Below are 20,739 nucleotides of genomic sequence, written 5' to 3'. Positions count from 1 at the left end.
ACTGACACCATATTTCCTGTGCGGAGCCATTTTTGTCGATGAACTTGACAACTTCCAACTTAAAAACTGCCATGTACGACTTGCGTGACTTTATGCGAGGCATTTTGAAATTACGTAGTTAGGATGGATATATATACATATATATATATATATATATATATATATATATATATATATATATATATATATATATATATATATATATATATGTATGTATGTTTGGGATTGAAAGGGATAGATGAAACATATTTGTTAAGTGTGTGCGTGTTATTTGTTGGATAATATTGCATGCGTCAGTCAGCGGTTTAACGTTTAATCGCCAACCCAATCGGCAAATGTTCCAGGCAATGATTTCTGTACTGTTTTAAATTAAATGCAATTTATGTGAGAAAATATCACACTTTTCAATTTTTATTCAATTATGCAATTCAATGTCTTAAACCATCGATTTGTCGATTTTTAGGAGCAAATTGAGGTCCGGAATTCCGACGGAAAAACAATAGTGTTGTTTTGTGCAGTACACCAGAAAATCCGGGACCACATCATTTGTCAACATATAAATTGCTCGACCTTCCTTTATCCTTGTCTTTCAAACCATTGCAATGTAATTTCCAACAAGACAGTATTTAACAATACAGAGCCTCACCAGGGTATCTTGATTCCAGTAGATCGGAGAACCTGTGTGGACTCACTTACCCAATGAAAGACACACAGCACCATTGCAACAGCTTTTCATGTTCCTAACAGGAACGTGCAAGGTGAATGTGTTACAGACAAGGAAACCAGATGCAGGAGGAGGCCATTCAGCCCATTTTGCCTGCATCACACCAATATCAGACCAAATATATCTGTCAAAACGACGCAACCCCACTGGGGAAATGAGGGGAGAAGTGGGGATGAGACAATGTACCAGCACGCTCATGGATTTCCCAATAATGCTAAAATAAAAATTGGGGAAATGTATTTATTTCAATTATTTTAATAAAGAAATGTGTTTATTTATTTTTATTTATTTTCGGGTGGAAAGGGGAGAGGGTGGGGGCGAAGGTTGTCGGCACTAATTTTGATGGGAGACGTCAGCTCAACGGCTGTCGCCACCAGCTGAGTCACCAGAGCATCGGGGTGAGGGGTCGTGAAAGGGTCACTCGCTCCCAGACCGTGCCCCTCGACCAATGATGAGTGAGAGGGGAGGGCACGTCATGGATGACACACAAACCAAAGGCGATAAAAGGTGGGGGAGGGGGTGGCGAGTGGAAGTGAAGGAGTCGTTCAGAATGAGCCTGGGGGAAGCTGCACTTCTTCGCTGCTCCTGTTCAGCCAGAGCCATACTCCACCCACACCAGAACCATGTCCTCTCCTCTCCTCCGGACTCAGCTGCGTGGAATGCGACAGGCTGTTCTCCCTGCCGAGTCAGCCGGGACTGTGCCGGGACCTCCTGCGGGATTCCGTCGAAAAGTATTTCTTATCTTGGGGATTCTCTCTCTCTCTTCTCTACCGTGGTGTGAATGTGGGCACAGATTATGGCATCAGGTATGTATTTAAGAATCCCATTTGTCATTGGTTTAGTCTTTAGTGGGTGTTTATGTCAGATGTGGGTGAAGGGGTTTTTAGCTCACCTGTTCGAAGAACAGAGAGCTATAGCGATACCCCTGGCGTTAGCATGAGCGTGAAAATGTTAAATTTTTTGTATTACGGAAAAAGTCCTCGACGGATTTCGACGAAACTTGGTGGGGGGGGGGGTTAGGTATGGTCCAAGGATCATGCCATTAGATTTTGGACTTGGTCCCCCCCCCAAAAAAAGAAATTGTTAGAGAAATTTTTTTTTGCATTTCTACATGTTTTAAGTCATTTCCGACCCCCCCCCCCAAAAAAAAAATTGTTAGAGAATTTTTTTTTTTTGCATTTCCACAGGTTTTAACTGATTTCCACCCCCCCCTAAAAAAAATTGTTAGAGAAAAAAAAAAGTTTTTGCAACTTTTTTTTCAACAAAATTTCGATTTCTTTTTTTTTGCATTTCTACATGTTTTAAGTGATTAGGATTTCGACGAAACTTGGTGGGGGGGGGGTGGGGGGGTTAGGTATGGTCCAAGGATCATGCCATTAGATTTTGGACTTGGTCCCCCCCCCAAAAAAAAATTGTTAGGGAACATTTTTTTTTTTGCATTTCTACATGCTTTAAGTGATTTCCAACACCCCCCCCCCCAAAAAAAATTTATTAGGGAATTATAAAAATATTAATTATTAGACTCGTCTTAAAAACGGGAAATGTGTCAACAGGCGAGCATATTGGGTGGCTTTGACACCAACTCTGGTTATAACTACTGATTGGTATTGCTTTCTCTGTATTCCCTCCCTGTGACCATTATTCTTGTTGCAATTAAATATTGGTCTCAGGGTGAATTTGGGGTGTCGGTCATTTTTTAATCAGGAAAGTCCATTGAGGGTTAATTGGCTGTGGAAATTAATGTCGTTTATCTCATTGTATATCTCAATTCACACTGTTTATCAATTAATGCAGTTTATCTCATCGGCGTAGCTCAGCCGTTAATTGGAAACGAGACGCGTGGTACCAATTGCCATCATGCTCGACTGATTTGACAGTCCCACCATATGGTATTGGAGTGGAAAGAGCCATAATCCGACTCGGGGCGGCCAGCCAGGCTGGCCGTTGCGGTCGTGTTGAAGCAACCCACTGGGATCGCACCAGTCAAATGGAACAACCCATGCACTACAACAATATTGTATAACCCTCAGGAAGAGAAGTGGGGAAAAGGAGTGAGGTTTCCCTGTAAGAGAGGAGGGATGTGGGAGAATCCAGAGGAAGGTGGAGGGTGAGAGAGAGGAAGAAGGGATAAAAAGTGAAGGAAAATGGTGAAGAGAGGTGGGTTGATGGCTGAGGCATGAGTCTGTGAAAGGCTGTGAGAATCAATGTAGCTTTCTCATCATCAAACCCCACCCCTCTCCCACCCTAATTTTCACCTTGCTGTTTATATCCTAAGTAATACGTTGAAACGTGGAAAAATGTCTTGCTTTGTCCCAGTTGAAGGTAATTGGTGAAAACAGACTTCTGAGCCTTTATTCTTTGTAGATAAAATTTCAAGTTGGTTGTGTTCCTGGGGTTTTTGCTTTTTTTTTTTTTGGCAATATGTCAACATATTATGTCCTGACTACACTGAGTTCTTCCCTGATGTGCAGTATCTTTACTCTCACTCTCTTCCTTTTATTCTCACTTAGTTCTTCCATGGGAGGGAGAAAGGAGAGAAAGAAAAAGACCATCGAAGCTTTTATTTGCCTATAACAACCAAGTTTATGATTTTTTCAAACGGCTCCACATTCTTTACCATGCCAATGTTTTCTTTTTCTTTTCCCCCTTTTTCTTCCCATTTATCCACCTCCTATTGGTTAAATATCGGGACTGCCTAATTAAAGTGTTATCCGAATGCCTGTACGATACTTCGTCGCATGAATTAGTCACATATACTTTATATTTGTAATGTTTCTTTTTGATTCGTTTTATTTTAATTTATTCCTGTGGTTGTATTGTGGCCCAGTTTTTTTTTTTAATTATTATTATTTTTTGTCTGAACCCTTGTCTTCATTCCTTGCCATAGTGGTGGAGGAGAGAGGGAGTTGGTGAGTGTTCAACGGATTGGCCATCTTGCCAAGGGGCTGCTGCTCAGGGGTTGTCATGGCGTTGCTGTGGCTCTGTGCTGTCAAAATTGGCCAAGCCTTGGGTTGTTGGAACAAATACAATCAGGCCTCAAAACACAATTTCAGGTAATACAGTCATTTTGTTGCAATCACCACAATTTCATCTCAACAACACTGTAAACATACTTAGGAGAACTGGGATAGGTTTTCACTTTGTCCTCAAAATTGGTGGAAAGGGAGGGGAGGGGAGTAAAATAACAAGGACAAATGTGTTCACGAGCAGCGTCCTAAAGATTTTGTCGGCTAAAAAAAAAAAAATTTTTTTTTTTTTTTTAAAACAACAACTTCCGATATTTCGTCACGTGCCTTGATTAAGCCAATAGCGAAACGCGTCATAATGTATTTACGATATATCGTGTATTTACAAAATAAATAATGTATTTACGAAATTACAATACGATAAATGAAATAATCTTTATATATAAACGTGAACTTTTCGAAACTTTAAAGCAAATGTCCGAATATATTTTTAAAAGTTCATGGGAGACGCTCTCAAAAGGCACCGTCTATGTGAGGATGTGAACATGTGCTCAGTATTTAAGGAGATCCGGATCTTGTATATACAAGAGCCGAGTCCTCGAGATTAAGGTTTTGTCTTAAGAAGAAGAAGAAGAACAAGAAGAAGAAGAACGACAACGCCGAGCTCTCTATGAGCAGCGTTCGCGACGCGAGACACTGCTAAAAATAAAGTTGGATTGAATCTTTTTTTTTCACATTAATTTCTCGATGTTGCAGCACTGGGTATGATATATATATATATATATATATATATATATATATATATATATATATATATATATATATATATACATACATACATACATACATACATACATACATACATACATACATACATACATACATACATACATACATACAGTCATGCGCCACTTAACGACGGGGTGACGTTCTGAGAAATGCATCGTTGTGCGAACATCATTTTTTTTTTTCATTTTCGTTTTCGAACATCGTACTTACACAAACCAAGATACCTAAGCTATATGGTGTAGCCTATTGCTCCTCGGATACAAACTGTACAGCATGTTACTTTACTGAATACTGTCGGCAATTGTAACACACATCCAAGAGACAGAAGACGCGTTAGATAAACCTTTGTGCAGTTCATGACGGCCATCAGTGTTGTGAGCAGCAGCTTTCAACCTCCTCTCGCATCGATTAATACAAAGGTGAATAAATAGCGTTTGGATTTTATAAATCCGTCATCATTGCATCGATGTTATAATTTACAAATGAATAAACGAGCATCTGTCAATTGTGATATATTTTTGGAACAGTGCGATTGTTTTAACAACATAAAAAGCTTCACTAAAAATAAATTTGTGTTTTAATTGACGAAAAACAACGATTTATTCGTGGAATTCTTCAATTCAAAGGTAATTTACTTGCTAGAAGGTAAACGTGGAAACATTGGTTCATTTTGAAAGCCGATTTCCTTGAATCCCGATTTAGCACGACCCTGTTTTTTTAGCGATGACATTTTATGGACCTCAACGATCGCATTATAACAGGGTCACACTGTCGTTGTTTATTATCATTATGAGGTATTATGTTCTGTTGAGTGTACATAATTGTATGTGCTATTTTCATACGAGGCTACATCACTCGGCGATAGGAATTTTTCAGCGACATATTTTTTTCATTTATTTATTTATTTTTTTCAGAGCTGGCAGACCCGTCGTATATGCGATCCATCGATTTGCTTTTCAAATTTCACCGAAGACAACTTTCACCGAAGACTAACAGCTTAACCGACCGTTGCCCGGAACGTCGTTAAGCGGTGCATGGCTGTATATGTATATGTATATATATATATATATATATATATATATATATATATATATATATATATATATATATACACATACATACATACATATATATATATATATATATATATATATATATATATATATGTATATATATGTATATGTATATATATATATATATATATATATATATATATATATATATATATATATATATATACACATACATACATACATACATATATATATGTGCATATATTGATGCGGGGTCGGGTGAGAAGACCACGAGGTGGGGGAAGCGATGTCGATTCCCAGCAGACTCCCCGCAATTGTAGGCTGTCGCTCACGGAAAATTCCATGACGCGGTGGGTCGCTTAACCGACCGTGGACACAGTAACTCAACCGCGTGACCTAGGGTCCTCCCGTCTATGGGTTAATCGGGTTACCTAATTAATCACGTCGTTTAATTACCGGGGAACACGCCCTCGGTACGCCTTGTCCGAACCGGATCGCTTTCCCGGATCGGATGCAGCCAAGTGACACTGCCAAGGACGTACCGGCTAAAAGGAATGAATCGTTGGGAATAAAGACCCGACAAAGCGAGGATCCGAACCATGCTGGACCAGTGGAAGAAAAGACAAAAATGAGCAGGGAACATTCCCAATAATAATTTATTTACAAGCAGGCGAGGAAGCAATGTGGCACAGTGAAGATTTATTGTTGTGTGTAATGCAGGGATAGAAAGAAGCATGGTGCGACAATAAACAGGCAACTTACAGAAGGGGACACAGAGCAGACAACGCGAAAATAATAACAATCTTCTGCAGCCTTACTAAAGCAGACAGGTGCCAGCACACATACGCACACGCACACACACACACAAACACACAGACACAGAAAACCCGATGAAGAGGGAGTTTTGCAACCAAAGAGAGGGGGGTGGGTGGGAGTTGAGGCTATGATCTCGGTACCTGTGCGCCCGATAGCACGACGTGCCACAAATACGTTTCGGGGAGGGGTGAGGGGGATGCTCTGCGGTGTGGTACCCGACAGTGGGTGCGTTGTCTCTGGCCCAAGCCGCACGTGTGAAGACTATGTTCGTGAAGGAGGAGCTTGAGTGGAGAAGGGGTGGAGTCCAGAGGGCGAGGGTGGAGTAGTAGGCGGGTGGGGTCGATGTGGTGTGGGCGGAGACGAGGAGGCGGAGTCGAGGAGCAGGAGGCGGTCGTCGTGGTGTCGACGAGGCGAGGTCTGGGTGGAGATGAGGAGCAGGAAACACAGACCGACCGGGCAAAGGGGACTGCCCCGACCTTGAAATGGCCCGCAGCTCGGGGGAGGGGCCTTGCCGAATCCAAACGTCATCACCTGAATCGGGTGCTCTGATTGGTCCCGACCCCTCACGTGGCCCACCAGCTTGGGCTGGAAACTGCCTCACTTCATTTCCGACAAGGCCATCACAAACAGTGGCAATATTGTGCTCCGAACCCACAAAATGACATGAATCTCCCACACCGAAATTGGCATGCGAATCATCCTGCAAAAACCCCCGGGCGATCGGTCGGGGGTCCCGCTTGCCTGCTCAGGCGTTTGACCAGCGTCGATCAATGCGCTCATTTCGCGCATGCCAATGTGGCCTGCACTGTACATTCCTGGCTCGATCACAGCCTCGCTGGCCGCAGAGTCGAGAAGATGTCCACCATCCGCGGAGAATCCACCGCTGCCAGCGAGGACCGAAGGTACATCGCCATGGATAAATCCATGCATGTTTCACGAGCGGCGTACGTGTCTGCTTTCGAGCACATTCCATACAGTGCGCGCGGTTCCGCCATTACGCACGTGCCCAGCACTCGTGTTCACACGACTTTGCTAGCGTGTGCGCAGGGTGAACACCAATATGTGTCGGGTATTGAGGTTAAAAAAGAACAAGCCACTTCTACCCGCACACTATTATCCTGCCCAACATGGCGTGGTCGGCTTTATTGGCCTCGGTATACATTTTGTGCAGCGTGGGCGTCGTGCTGGCCATGTTTCCCGTGCCGTGAAAAACACCATTCGTGCAGCCTCTTCAGAGGTATTTACTTGCATGCCTTTCCAATGCAATCGGCAATTCTCTCCAGACCATCGGAAGCTCGAGTCAATAGTCCAGCTCCAATTAGTGTGGAGATGAGGTGAAGTCCGCACTGATTGAAATCAAGTTCTATCCACACCGATCTTAGGTAGAGAAGAGTTTAATTCCCATCAGAACATCTGCATATGGAGAGAGAGGCGAGGAACACACACACAGCAGTTCGTCTTTCTCAGCTCTGGCAAGCTCAGTTCAGCTCTGCCTTGTATACAATTTTACTCTGACCCTTGTATGGCCACCTGTTAACATGATTCATCCTGTTCCCATCATCAACTTCCATAAGGAGAGTATATATATATATATATATATATATATATATATATATATATATATATATATATATATATATATATATATATATATTGTTGCGGATTCGCGCCCGCCGGCGTGCTGACGGCCACGTAACTCGAATCGCGGCACGTCGCCCACCGGACGGACAATCCAGTCGTGACCCTCTCGGACTAACGCCGGGAACCAGTCACGGGTGGACCTTTCGGTCTCACCGCGATCGAGCCAATCGGCCCCCGCGTGGGATAGGGTTGCTCGCCAAATTCGACCTACCTCAGTACCCACACGGAGGGTAGACCGGGCGATCGCACCTCGCCGCAGGTCGACTTCGGACACGGGCCACTTAAGCGACCCGTTCCGTACTATCGGGATAACCGAGCGGTGTTATTCGTCGACCTCGACGGTTCGATTAATTATCGGGCGTCTTAGCCCAGGACCAACCCTTTACGTGAAGCAAGATGGGGATTCAATGAAAGAAATGACGAAGCGAAGCGGGAAAACAGTTCAACATAAAGCACATTTATTCGCGATGAACGGAAAGCACACATAAACAATTCCACCAAAAGCACATGTAAAAGGAAAAGAAACACAATGCAATTTTACACAAAAAGCAAATGTAAAAGCGAAGACACAATGCAAAGCTATCCGACTACCGAGCACACGGCAACACTTATACAATTCTACTTCACAGACGGCGCCGACAACATACCCAAAACCAAGAAAAAGAACACCCTCAAGGATGAGGCGGGCCTGGGGCCGAGACCGGGTCGGGCCTACCCGTCTGATGATGAGGCGCGAAGTGGCGATGGTGCCCCAACTCCGCGGGCCTCGCGGACAGTGTCTGGTAGGGGGTGGGAAGGGGGCCCCCTTTTGTCGCACTATCTCAGCGCGGGGGGAAACAGGAGGGGGTTGCTGATGCTCGGGGAAAGGAGGATTTAACCCTGTCTCGGGTCCCGCGGCGAGCGTCTCCTCCTCCACCTCGGTCGCGTTGCTGGCCTCTCTGGTGTGCAGCTCCCGGCACCGACGCGAGCACCCCTTCGTCTGCCTTCGCCGCCGCCGCCTCTCCACAGCTCCGTCCTCTTCACTCCGACTCCGCGAACTCCCAACTGCACTCTTTCCAACGCGCACCTTCTGCTTCTTCTTCCCAACTCCACCGACTGCGAAGTCTTAACTGACTTGACTGACGAACGCGGTCGCTTATATAAGCCCCGTGGCTTCGCCTTTGACCCCCTGCCTTCGACCTTTCACCTCGCTCCCCATTGGCCCGAGAAAAAGTGGGCGTGAATGCTTTTTGATCCATGAATTTGCATATAGCGACCGCCCTCCAACGCCCTGGAGGCGGGGCCAAATCGCCCCTCGCTCACCGATTGGACGGAACAAAAGTGGGCGTGAGTCGTTTTTGATCCGTTTTTCTGCGGAAAGTCCGTGGTTTTGTACACGCTGTTCGGCGCGCGCCCTGCACGAGTCCAATACCGGTACCCACAAGCGGCGCAAGAACGGTGGCGATGCGACGGTTGCGAGGTGTGACGGTAAAGGTCATGGCTGTTGTGGTGAAGCGGCGTTGTGGTGGGTGGTTGATGTTGTGATGACTGTTGAGACGTGGTTGGTGGTGGTAATAATGGCGGTTGGTCCAAAATAAAGATAGTAAAAGAAAAACGGCTATCCTGAAGAGTCGCAGCACGCATGAATGACATTTATTCCCTCTAGACAACGGGTTTGGGCCTAACTACACATATACTTACCGAGATATCTCACCGAAGGGACCTGAATGGTGGTTTGCGAATTTGGTCAACCACAACAATATATATGTGTGTGTATGTATATATATATATATATGTATATATATGTATATATATATATATGTATATATATATATATGTATATATGTATATATATGTATATATATATATATGTATATATGTATATGTATATGTATATATATGTATATATATATGTATGTATATATATGTATATGTATATATACATGTATATATATATATATATATATATGTATATATATATATATATATATATGTATATATATATATATGTATGTATATATATATATATATATGTATGTATATATATATATATATATATGTATATATATATGTATATATATATATGTATGTATATATATATATGTATATATATATGTATATATATATATATGTATATATGTATATATGTATATATATATTTATATATATATGTATATATATGTATATATATATATATATGTATATATGTATATATATATGTATATATATATATGTCGGATAAATGGGGCTTCTGAGGCATCCATGCAAATGAATGGGGAAGAACTCTGAATCAACCCCGAAAAAGCCCAAAATAGGAGACTGATTCCTCCCCCTCCCATACAAATGAATGGGGGAAACTCTCTGACAACCCCTAAAAAAACCTAAAACAGGAGAATGATTTTTTCCCTCTCCGATACAAGCTCATGTTAAATTGAGACCGATTTTGTCCCTCTCCCATACAAGCTCATGTTAAATTGAGACCGATTTTGTCCCTCTCCCATACAAGCTCATGTTAAATTGAGACTGATTTTCTCCTCCTCCCATATAAACTAATGTTAAATTCAGACTGATTTTATCCCCCTCCTGTACAAGCTCATGTAAAATTGAGACTTTCTCAAGGCCCCAAAAAACCAAAATAGGAGAATGATTGTCTTCCACCCCCCCCCCCCCGACTCTCTGACTCAAGGCCCATCAGGTCAAAATAGGATACTAGTGTCGTAGATAGTAGAAAATTCGTGCAAATTATGATACAAACATCAAATTTGGCATTTCTGTTCTGCAGGGCTTTCTGATCAAATCTGCCCGATTGGCCATTTGAAAATCCAAGATGGCGGCCATTTTTCAAGATGGCCGCCAAGTGAGCCTCCCAAAGTTGACTTTTTGATTAGAAGTATTTGTAGTTGTCCGATTGGCATGATCTAAGTGTGGATTCCTATTTTTTTCAGGCCTGCTGGAGAGGATTTTCCTGTTTTTAAAGCCCCCTGACACACACTTTTTCTGATTTTGCACATTTGTTTATGATTTTCATACGTTTGCATGACTTAACATGAATGTAGTCGTAGCTACTTATGCATGGGGTGTAGGGGTGTAGTGTTAGAGGTAGTACCTTTGTTTCAGCAGTCAGCCACATCCCTTGGATGGACTACTGGCACTGGTCCTCATCACTGGCCCAACTCTCATCTATGGCTCCAATAAGTTGCTAGTGCACGGCATCGGCCACACCCTGGTAAACCGCGTTGACTCGTGGGCTAACCTAGATGAGGGTAGCACACAGAAGGTCTCTGCGTGTGATGGAGTACATCTTGCTCCAAATTTTCAAAGTGCATGAAGTTGATGAAACAGATGTGCTGATGAAATCCAGGCCACTTACCAGTTCTTTAATCAACATTTCCAGTTCATCGCCAAGTAAGAATTTCTTGAAGGAGTGATTGTCGGGCACTACCAACGCACGTTGGTGACATCAGTGCTGTGAAACTCAGCATGGGGTTCAGTGTCGGCTAAGTAAGAATTGTATGTTGGCATCATTGTTGGCATCGTACTGCAACAACTTACTCGTGTCCCAAATGTTGCCTTATCAACCCCGGATCAGTAAGGCAGCCGCACCTGAATCGACATGACGTGCCAGCGCGGGAGAGCCGAGCCAAGGATAACGGGGTTTTAGTTATCTGGATGGTGTACAGATCACATGGGACTGATGACACTGGATGTACAATCGGACTAGGTGTAGGGCATATGCATAAACCTTGTTGTATCCCATACAGGAAAGTGTCCATTATACATGTACAGGGTAGTAAAAGGATAAACCCTCGACTCTGAACGTCATACTGACCATGGACACGAGTTCTACTGGTAAATCATGGAACACTGTCTGGACCAAGTGTTGCCTATGTCAGGAGATTAGGAAAGAAGATCTAAAGTCCCCCCAGGCCAATCCTGCCAAAAGAGGAGATGATGGGTATATGAACTTGGCAAGGAATATTCCTCTGTTTCACTCACTCAATGCACTACCAATCAAGCTCGACCCTGCAAGACTTGACGAAGGTGGTGGCATAGAGGAAACCTTGAGACAAAACAAGGCACGATATCATGAGAGTTGCAGGCTTCTATTTAACAACACCAAGTTACACAGAGCTGAAAAAAGATCAATCCCTGCAGGTGCTAGTGATGAGGGCAGTAGAAGTATGATCCCACGAAAGGTCCAAGAAGCAAAAACACAAGAATGTTTTCTTTGTGAAACCCAAGGAGGTGAGCTTGGAGAAGCAATGACAATGAAATTGAATAAGAGAATAAACAAATGTGCAAAAACACTCAGTGATAGAAAACTCCTTGCCAAACTGAGTGTAGGAGATGTCGTAGCACAAGAACTGAAATATCACCCTGCCTGCTTGGTGGCACTGTATAACCGAGAACGAGACTACCTGGAGAAGCTTTCTTCGAGATGACAGCAACAAGAATGAGCTGTTTCACTTCCTTGCGGAAAAGATGTGTGGAGCACAAACGACAAGTACAGTCATTGTCACAAAAGGAGAAGATGCCATTAGCAACACAAGGAAGTCACTGGATGCTGTGTCTCCATGTTGTCATGAAGAAGCTGACACTCGAATATTTGTACACGCCAGGGATGCAACGACGGATGGTAGCAAGTCCATTATCATTAAGGCTAATGACACGGACGTACTAGTCGTAGCAATATCTGTACTGCCATCCTTACAGGAACTTGGTCTTGAGAACATGTGGATTGCCTTTGGCCAAGGAGCCAAGGCACGATGGATTCCAGTCCATGAGGTAGTTTCTGCAATAGGGCCTGAGAAAGCTCGAGGGATCCCATACTTCCATGCGTTCACTGGATGTGACGTCATGTCTGCCTTCCGCGATAAAGGGAAGAAAACTGCATGGCAGACTTGGAACATCTTTCATGGTGTTTCTGAAACATTCACCAATCTCAGCCAGCATCCAACATTGATTCGTGATCTTGACCTGCAGAGGCTGGAGAGATTCGTTGTCCTCATGTATGACAGATCAAGCGCAGCCACTGGTGTGGACGGAGCAAGACTGGATCTCTTTGCCCGGAAGCAGAGGCCGCACAACTCAATTCCACCAACACAGGCAGCCCTCAGAGAACATGCAAAGCGTGCGGCCTATCAGGCTGGGATCATCTGGGGCCAGGCAACCATCTCCAGTCCAGACACGAGCAGTCCCGCTGAATGTGGATGGACACAGAAAGGGGAGACGTGGCAGATATGTTGGACAACACTACCCCCTATTGCAGCCAGTTGTCAGGAACTGACCAAGTGTTCCTGTAAGAAAGGATGCAAGTGCTTTCAGTCAGGGCTCCCCTGTACAGCACTCTGCAGCTGCATATGTGGACAGTAGCAGCTGGAGGAACATTCGCATGGTATGCATAACTTTGAACATTTACTAGCCAGGGCCCGGTTGCAGAAAGGCCTAAGCTTCATATGACAATCATTAAAGTGGTGCAAAATCAGAAATAGTGTGTCAGGGGGCTTTAAAAACAGGAAAATCCACTCCAGCAGGCTTGAAAACATAGGAATCCACACCTAGATAATGCAAATCGGACAACTACAAATACTTCTAAGCAAAAAGTCAACTTCGGGAGGCTAACTCGGCAGTCATCTTGAAAAATGGCCGCCATCTTGGATTTTCAAATGGCCGATCGTGCAGATTTGATTAGAATCCCCTGGAGAACAAATGTGCCAAATTTGATGCTTGTATCATCATTTGCACGATTCCTCTCAAAATTGCGGTTATCTGCCCCACTATACTGATCTCTGCCCCATTGAGCACATGCTAAATTGAGACTTTGTGATTAAAGCACTTTTTTCCTTTTATATTTTCATTCCATTCAGAGTGATCCAACGAATATTTGCCCATGTTCTACTCGATGTAATAAATTAATTTACCTTTTACATTCATCACCTTTATTCACTTTGTCCCTCATTCGGTTTTGTAAAATGTAAATCCCTCATTCGGTTTTGTAAAATGGGAAAGTTTTGTTTTAAGTGTTTTCAGTTCGTGCCGTGAAAATGAGGAAGTGTTTTCAGAACAGTCATGCTGCGAAAATGAGTCGGGCTGCTCCACCCGAATCAAGTCATTTCCTATGTGGGAACACACCCTGGAAAAAAAAACCATTGTTCTTTGATCTCCCATTACGTCATTACGTGATTATATTAACCAACTTGTGTGCCCAGCATGTTTCATTCAGAGAATGGAGCATTCAGATTCTTACGACAACCTTACAGATCAATCGTTTTCACAAGATGAGAGGTGAGATTCTCAACCCAATTTATTATTTATTGTTTAAAACAGAATTAAATCACTGTACGACCAATAATTATCGTATGTCTTTTTCTAACAGCTTGTACCCAATAACAACATCATTGATCACGGCTGTGGAGAACGAATTATCTGATTTACATGATGAATGGATACAAATAAACGACTTTCTTGAAGAGATTAAAATTTTCAGAAGAGTACTGAATAATACCATTGCCGACTGGAAAGAATTACTCTTGCACCCTGTAATCTTGAAAGACACGACTTCAAGGTGAGAAACACACACGTGCATGTGTGTATTTGTGTGAGTGTGTGTGTCTCTCTCTCTCTATCTCTGTCTGTTTGTCTCTCTCTTTGTCTCTCATCTCTCTCTCTCTCTCTCTCTCTCTCTCTCTCTCTCTCTGTCTCTCTCTCTCTCTCTCTCTCTCTCTCTCTCTCTCTCTCTCTCTCTCTCTCTCTCTCTCTCTCTCTCTCTCTCTCTCTCTCTCTCTCTCTCTCTCTCTCTCTCTCTCTCTCTCTCCCTCTCTCTCTCTCTCTCTCTCTCTCACACTCTCTCTCTCTCTCTCTGTCTCTGTCTCTGTCTCTGTCTCTGTCTCTGTCTCTGTCTCTGTCTCTGTCTCTGTCTCTCTCTCTCTCTCTCTCTCTCTCTCTCTCTCTCTCTCTCTCTCTCTCTCTCTCTCTCTCTCTCTCTCTCTCTCTCTCTCTCTCTCTCTCTCTCTCTCTCTCTCTCTCTCTCTCTCTCTCTTTGTCTCTGTCTATCTATCTGTCTCTCTGTCTGTCTGTCTCTTTCTGTTTTTGTCTGTCCATTTGTCTCTGTCTCTGTATGTCTGTCCATCTGTCGCTCTCTGTCTCTGTCTCTCTGTCTCTCTCTCTCTCTCTCTGCTTGCCTCGTCTGTCTCGATATCTCCCTTGAGTGTTGACTCTTTTTTTTTTTTTTATGCAGTTTAATCACCTCTCTGGATGAATCAAACACGCAACTTAATCGTCTGGAGGAATCTGACCTGAGACTCAAGACATCTGAAGCAGATTGCTGGAAAAAATCATCTATTTTTATAACTGAATGTGTAATATTTTCAATGTTGATTAACTAATTATAAATGCTGTCCTTATAATTATTTGATTTTGAATGACAAGAAAAGAATAAAGGAGATGTAAAGCGGGGGGGGGGGGGTTAGGTGCGCTCCCCCAACGACCCATCACTCCCTCATCCCACCCCCTCCCCTCCCCGTGTCTGTGTGTGGGGAAGGGTGGGGGGTGGGATGAGGGGTGATGGGTCAAAGGTGGGAGGCGCACAGGGGAGATGGGGTTGGTGGAGTTTGTGTGGTTGGGGGCTTGTGTGGATGGGCGGAGCTTGTGTGGGCAGAGCTTGTGTCGGCAGAGCTTGTGTGGGTGGGGCTTGGGTGGATGTGTGGGCGGGGTTTGTGTGTGTGGGCGGGGCTTGGGTGGATGGGTGGGGCTGGTGTGGGCGCGGCTCGGGTGGGCGGTCCTTGGTGGGCGGCCCTTGGTGGGCGGGGCACGTGTGGGCGGGGCACGTGTGGGCGGGGCACGTGTGGGCGGGGTTTGTGTCGATGGGCGGGGCTTGTGTGGGCGGGGCTTGTGTGGATGGGCGGGGCTTGTGTGGGCGGGGCGTGTGGATGGGCGGGGCTTGTGTGGGCGGGGCTTGGGTGGATGGGTGGGGTTTGTGTGGGCAGGGATTGGGTGGGCGGGGCTTGGGTGGATGGGTGGGGCTTGGGTGGATGGGTGGGGCTTGTGTGGGCGGGGCCTGTGTGGGCGGAGCTTGTGTGGATGGGTGGGGTTTGTGTGGATGCGTGGGTGGAGCTTGTGTGGATCGGTGGGGCAAATTTTTTATCATAAAATTAACGTGTGTAGGGAACTAATGAACTAATCACGAATTATGTGAACTAGTACGTGCCCGTAAAAAAAAAAATAATAATAATAAATAAATAAACCACACAGGCCGTTTCTTCGCTCTCACGTGCCCGTACGTGCCTGACCCGGAAGTTCGATATTATTCGCAGTTACGATTATTCGCAATTTATTTTTAATTCCCAATTATTCAATTAGTGCCAACGTATTTTACCTTTTCGCAATGTCGTGGCAAGGAAAAACAAAAAGAGAAGAGAAAGAGAAAGAGAAAGAGAAAGAGAAAATTTACTTCCTGGTTCGGAGCATACCAGCACTCTGATGTTCCCGAAATTTATACACCGTCTAATATGAAAACTATCATAACTTGGGCCATTGTGTTTATCTATAAATGCGCATAAGAAATTGAGAAATTATTAGAATACACCAAGTCATCACTCTCCGGAAGCCCGTACGTTGTAACCCGTAATGGGGAACGTGGCTGTGCTTCCCTTCCCCATCGGCCACGCCCACGCCCACGCAACAACGTGTCTTCCCATTGGTTTGGTAAATAAATGGCCATAACTTGGGAAGCATTTGTCCGATTAATATCAAACCTTGAAAAGGCACATCCTCAGGTCCCCAGCAATATACCTGGCAAGTTTCAATGAGATCGGACCAGAGGTTGTCGAGAAACAGCGGTCTCTCACTCACACACACACACACACACACACACACACACACACACACACACACACACACACACACACACACACACACACACACACACACACACACACACACATTGCTGGAATTATAGATAGATATGATGAATGTGTTTTTTGTGGCTGGAGCTTGTGTGGATGGGTGGGGATTGTGTGGTTGGGGTTTGTGTGGATGGAGTCAAGGAAAAAATTTTTTTTTCAATTTATCTTTGTCTTTTGTAATTCCTGTGAATAAAATGAACTAAAAATCTCTTCCCCCTTTAAATCGTATACCTTATAAGTCTAAGGAACTGTATCTATCGCAAAAACAATTTTAAATAGCTTATTTGTCCACCGCTTTGTATAACCTTTTTCAAAATGAGATTTATACCTATTCGAGGTGTGTTCAAAAAGTATCCAACCTTAATTTTTCGTGTGTAAACAAATGAAACTCGGGAGGCATGGTTTGGTGCACGTATGTAGGCGATCCTAATCCGTATGTGTGAATATTTTCCCGCCTGCAGAAGCTGTCAGTCGCCGACAGACCGCCGATGAGTGAGGAAGTGTAAGTGAGCGCCGTCGGATTTTCGTTTTTGACAAAATGGAAAAAGTTTAACAATGCTACTGCATCAAATTTTGTGTAAAGCTTGGCGATTCCCAAGTGGAAACGATCCGCAAGATTCAACAGGCCTTCGGGAACGAAGCAATGGGCACCACACAGAAAAAAGAGTGGTACAACCGCTTCAAAGATGGTTGCACATCAGTGGAAAATTAAGCATGTTCTGGTCGGCCCTCAACATCCCGAAATGAAATCGTCATTGACCAAGTGAGGACCCTGCTGATGCAGGATCGTCGAATCACGATCAAAGAACTTGCAGACGAGGCGGGCGTCAGCATTGGATCCGTTAATTCCATTGTGACTGAGGATTTGGGCTTAAGGAGAATCTCAGCGAAGTTCGTGCCAAAGCTGCTAACGATCGAGCAGAAGCAACTTCGTTTTGAGATCGCACAGGACATGCTGGAGACTGTGAACAGCGATCCCAACTTCTTCAACACAGTGATCACTGGCGATGAGACCACAGTGATCCATCATTTTGTCAAAAACGAAAATCCGACAGCGCTCACTTAGACCGCCGATGAGTGAGGAAGTGCGTCGGCGACTGACAGCTTACTCAAGACATACTGACTTGATACTCAAGACATCTGAAACAGATTGCTGGAAAAGATCATCTATTTTTACAACTGAATGTGTAATCTATCTATAATTCCAGCTGTGTGTGTGTGTGTGTGTGTGTGTGTGTGTGTGTGTGTGTGTGTGTGTGTGTGTGTGTGTGTGTGTGTGTGTGTGTGTGTGTGTGTGTGTGTGTGTGTGTGTGTGTGTGTAAGAGAGAGACACCGCTGTTTCTCGACAACCTCTGGTCCGATCTAATTGAAACTTGCCAGATATATTGCTGGGGACGTGAGGATGTGCCTTTTCAAGGTTTGATATTAATCGGACAAGTGCTTCCCAAGTTATGGCCATTTATTTACCAAACCAATGGGAAGACACGTTGTTGCGTGGGCATGGCCGATGGGGAAGGCAAGCACAGCCACGTTCCCCATTACGGGTTACAACGTACGGGCTTCCGGAGAGTGATGACTTCGTGTATTCCAATAATTTCTCTATTACTTATGCGCATTTATAGATAAACACAATGGCCCAAGTTGTGATCGTTTTCATACTAGACGGTGTATAAATTTCGGGAACATCAGAGTGCTGGTATGCTCCAAACCAGGAAGTAAATTTTTTTCTCCCTCTTCTCTTCTCTTCTCTTTTTGTTTTTCCTTGCCACGACATTTCGAAAAGGTAAAATACATTGGCGCTAATTGAATAATTGGGAATTAAAAATAAATTGTGAATAATTGTAATTGCAAATAATATCGAACTTCCGGGTCACGCACGGACGGGCACTTGAGAGCGAAGAAACGGCCTGTGTGGTTTATTTATTTAGTTATTTATTTATTATTATTATTATTTTTTTTTTTTTACGGGCACGTACTAGTATTTTCAATGTTGATTAACGAATTATAAATGCTTTCCTTATAATTATCTGATTTTGAATGATGGGAGGATGAAATGAATGATATTTATTAAAATACCAAATACCCTTTTCTTGAAGGTATGCTTGGACACAGAAATGATAATTTCAAACTGAAATAAGAAATGAAATGATAATGAAATATCATTTCAAACAATGATAAAAATTATGAAACACACGTTGACCTTCTCCACTTTACTTCAAAGGAAAAATCACATTATGCTTTCATCAAAAATTTCTCAAGATTAACCAAATCACAACTATATAGGAGAAAATGTAAAACGTATCCTTGTAAGAGATGTATCAACTCCTTTCACACAAAAGAACGATTCAATCAACATTCGAAATATTGTTGTGATCATAAATCAACCGTAATCAATTTACCAAAAGCAGGTTGAAACATATCATTCAACGATTTTAACAAATCTATAAAACATCCGTTTGTGGTATATGCTGATTTTGAAAGTATCCTTGAAAATATAGATACTGTTTCTCCAAATCCAAATAAATCATACACAAATAAATATCAAAAACATACTCCTTATGTTTCTGTTATTATATCAAATCATCTGTTGGTGATGAATACAACAAGTTAGAACTTTATAGAGGAGAAGATGCCTCAGAGGAGATTGGAAAAAGACTGCATAAAACGAAGAGAAATAATGGTGAAAACCAATAAACCAATGTCATTTACAAAGGGAGAGAAAAAGGAATTTAGAAAGAACAGTATCTGTCATATTTGTGAGGAGAAGATTGAGGGAGACGTCAAGGTTAGGGATCACTGTCATCTGACTGGTAAATATAGAGGTCCAGCTCATTCCCGTTGTAATCTTAATTACAAGCCTCGAAACTTTATTCCTGTCTTTCTTCACAACAACGCTCACGATGACACACATCTATTTATAAATGAACTTTCAAAGACATCTGGAGATATTTCTGCCATTCCTAACACAGATCAAAAATACATCTCATTCACAAAACAATTCATACATCCCCCATAACCCATGTCAGATTTCTTGACACATACACGTTTATGTCAAGTCCATTATCTAACTTGGTATCAAATATTAAAAACTTCCCAAATCTTAAATCACATTTCTCAAATCAAGAAGAGATTGATCTCCAATCACAAAAGGAATATATCCTTATGACTCGATGGATTCATTTGAGAAGTTTAAAAAAACACAACTTCCTTCAAGGGAAAGTTTCTTTGGAAAGTTAAATAAAACTCATATTTCCGATAGAGATTATACACAAGCTAAAAAGGTTTGGAAAAGTTTAATATAAAGAATCTTGGAGAATATCATGATTTGTATCTTAAAACTGATGTATTGTTATTGGTTGATTTGTTTGAAACGTTTAGAACAGCTTGTCATAATAAAAATTCTTTTGGATTAGACACCGTTCACTATTACACAGCCCCCCGAGCTTGTCTTGGAGTTTTATGTTAAAAATGACAAAACAAAATTTGGAATTAATCAGTGATATAGATATGCTTTTAATGATAGAGAAGGCTAAAGGAGTAGGAATATCTCAAGTATGTTCCAAGAGATCTGCCAAGGCAAATAACAAATATCTTCCTGATTATAATAAGAATGAGGACAACTCTTACCTGATGTATTATGATGCTAACAATTTGTATGGGTGGGCTATGTCTCAATGTTTACCTTATGGAAAATTTAAATGGGTTAAAGAAAAACATGATGAAAAAGTTTTACTTGACATTGTTATCTCCTCTCAAAAACAATTGGATGATGCTAAAGTTGGATATTATTTTGAGGTTGATTTAAAATATCCAGAAGAACTTCATAACAAACATAAAGACCTGCCTTATGCCCCTGATAAAGTCCAAGAAAAGAATGGTTGAGTGAT

The 20,739-nt window shown here is 42.8% G+C and overlaps 1 protein-coding gene across 10 annotated transcripts in view; it reads left to right on the top strand.

The window, feature by feature from the left end:
- Positions 1 to 20,739, top strand: part of LOC147029004 (spermatid perinuclear RNA-binding protein-like) — a 190,442-nt gene that overhangs the window by 36,025 nt on the left and 133,678 nt on the right. For all 10 annotated transcript variants that reach the window (XR_015057794.1, XR_015057795.1, XM_085879918.1 and 7 more), the window contains exon 4: positions 3,612 to 3,777. Coding sequence is in view for 8 of the 10 variants with exons in the window: in XM_085879918.1 (XP_085736044.1) it covers positions 3,612 to 3,777 (166 nt within the window). In the remaining 2 variants the exon portion in view is untranslated. The remainder of the gene's footprint in view (positions 1 to 3,611; positions 3,778 to 20,739) is intronic.

Source organism: Eptatretus burgeri, chromosome 4, assembly GCF_056783735.1.
Source record: "Eptatretus burgeri isolate ZD-2024b chromosome 4, Ebu_testis_v1, whole genome shotgun sequence".
NCBI lineage: Eukaryota > Metazoa > Chordata > Myxini > Myxiniformes > Myxinidae > Eptatretus > Eptatretus burgeri.
This window is presented reverse-complemented; position numbering and strand designations above follow the sequence as displayed.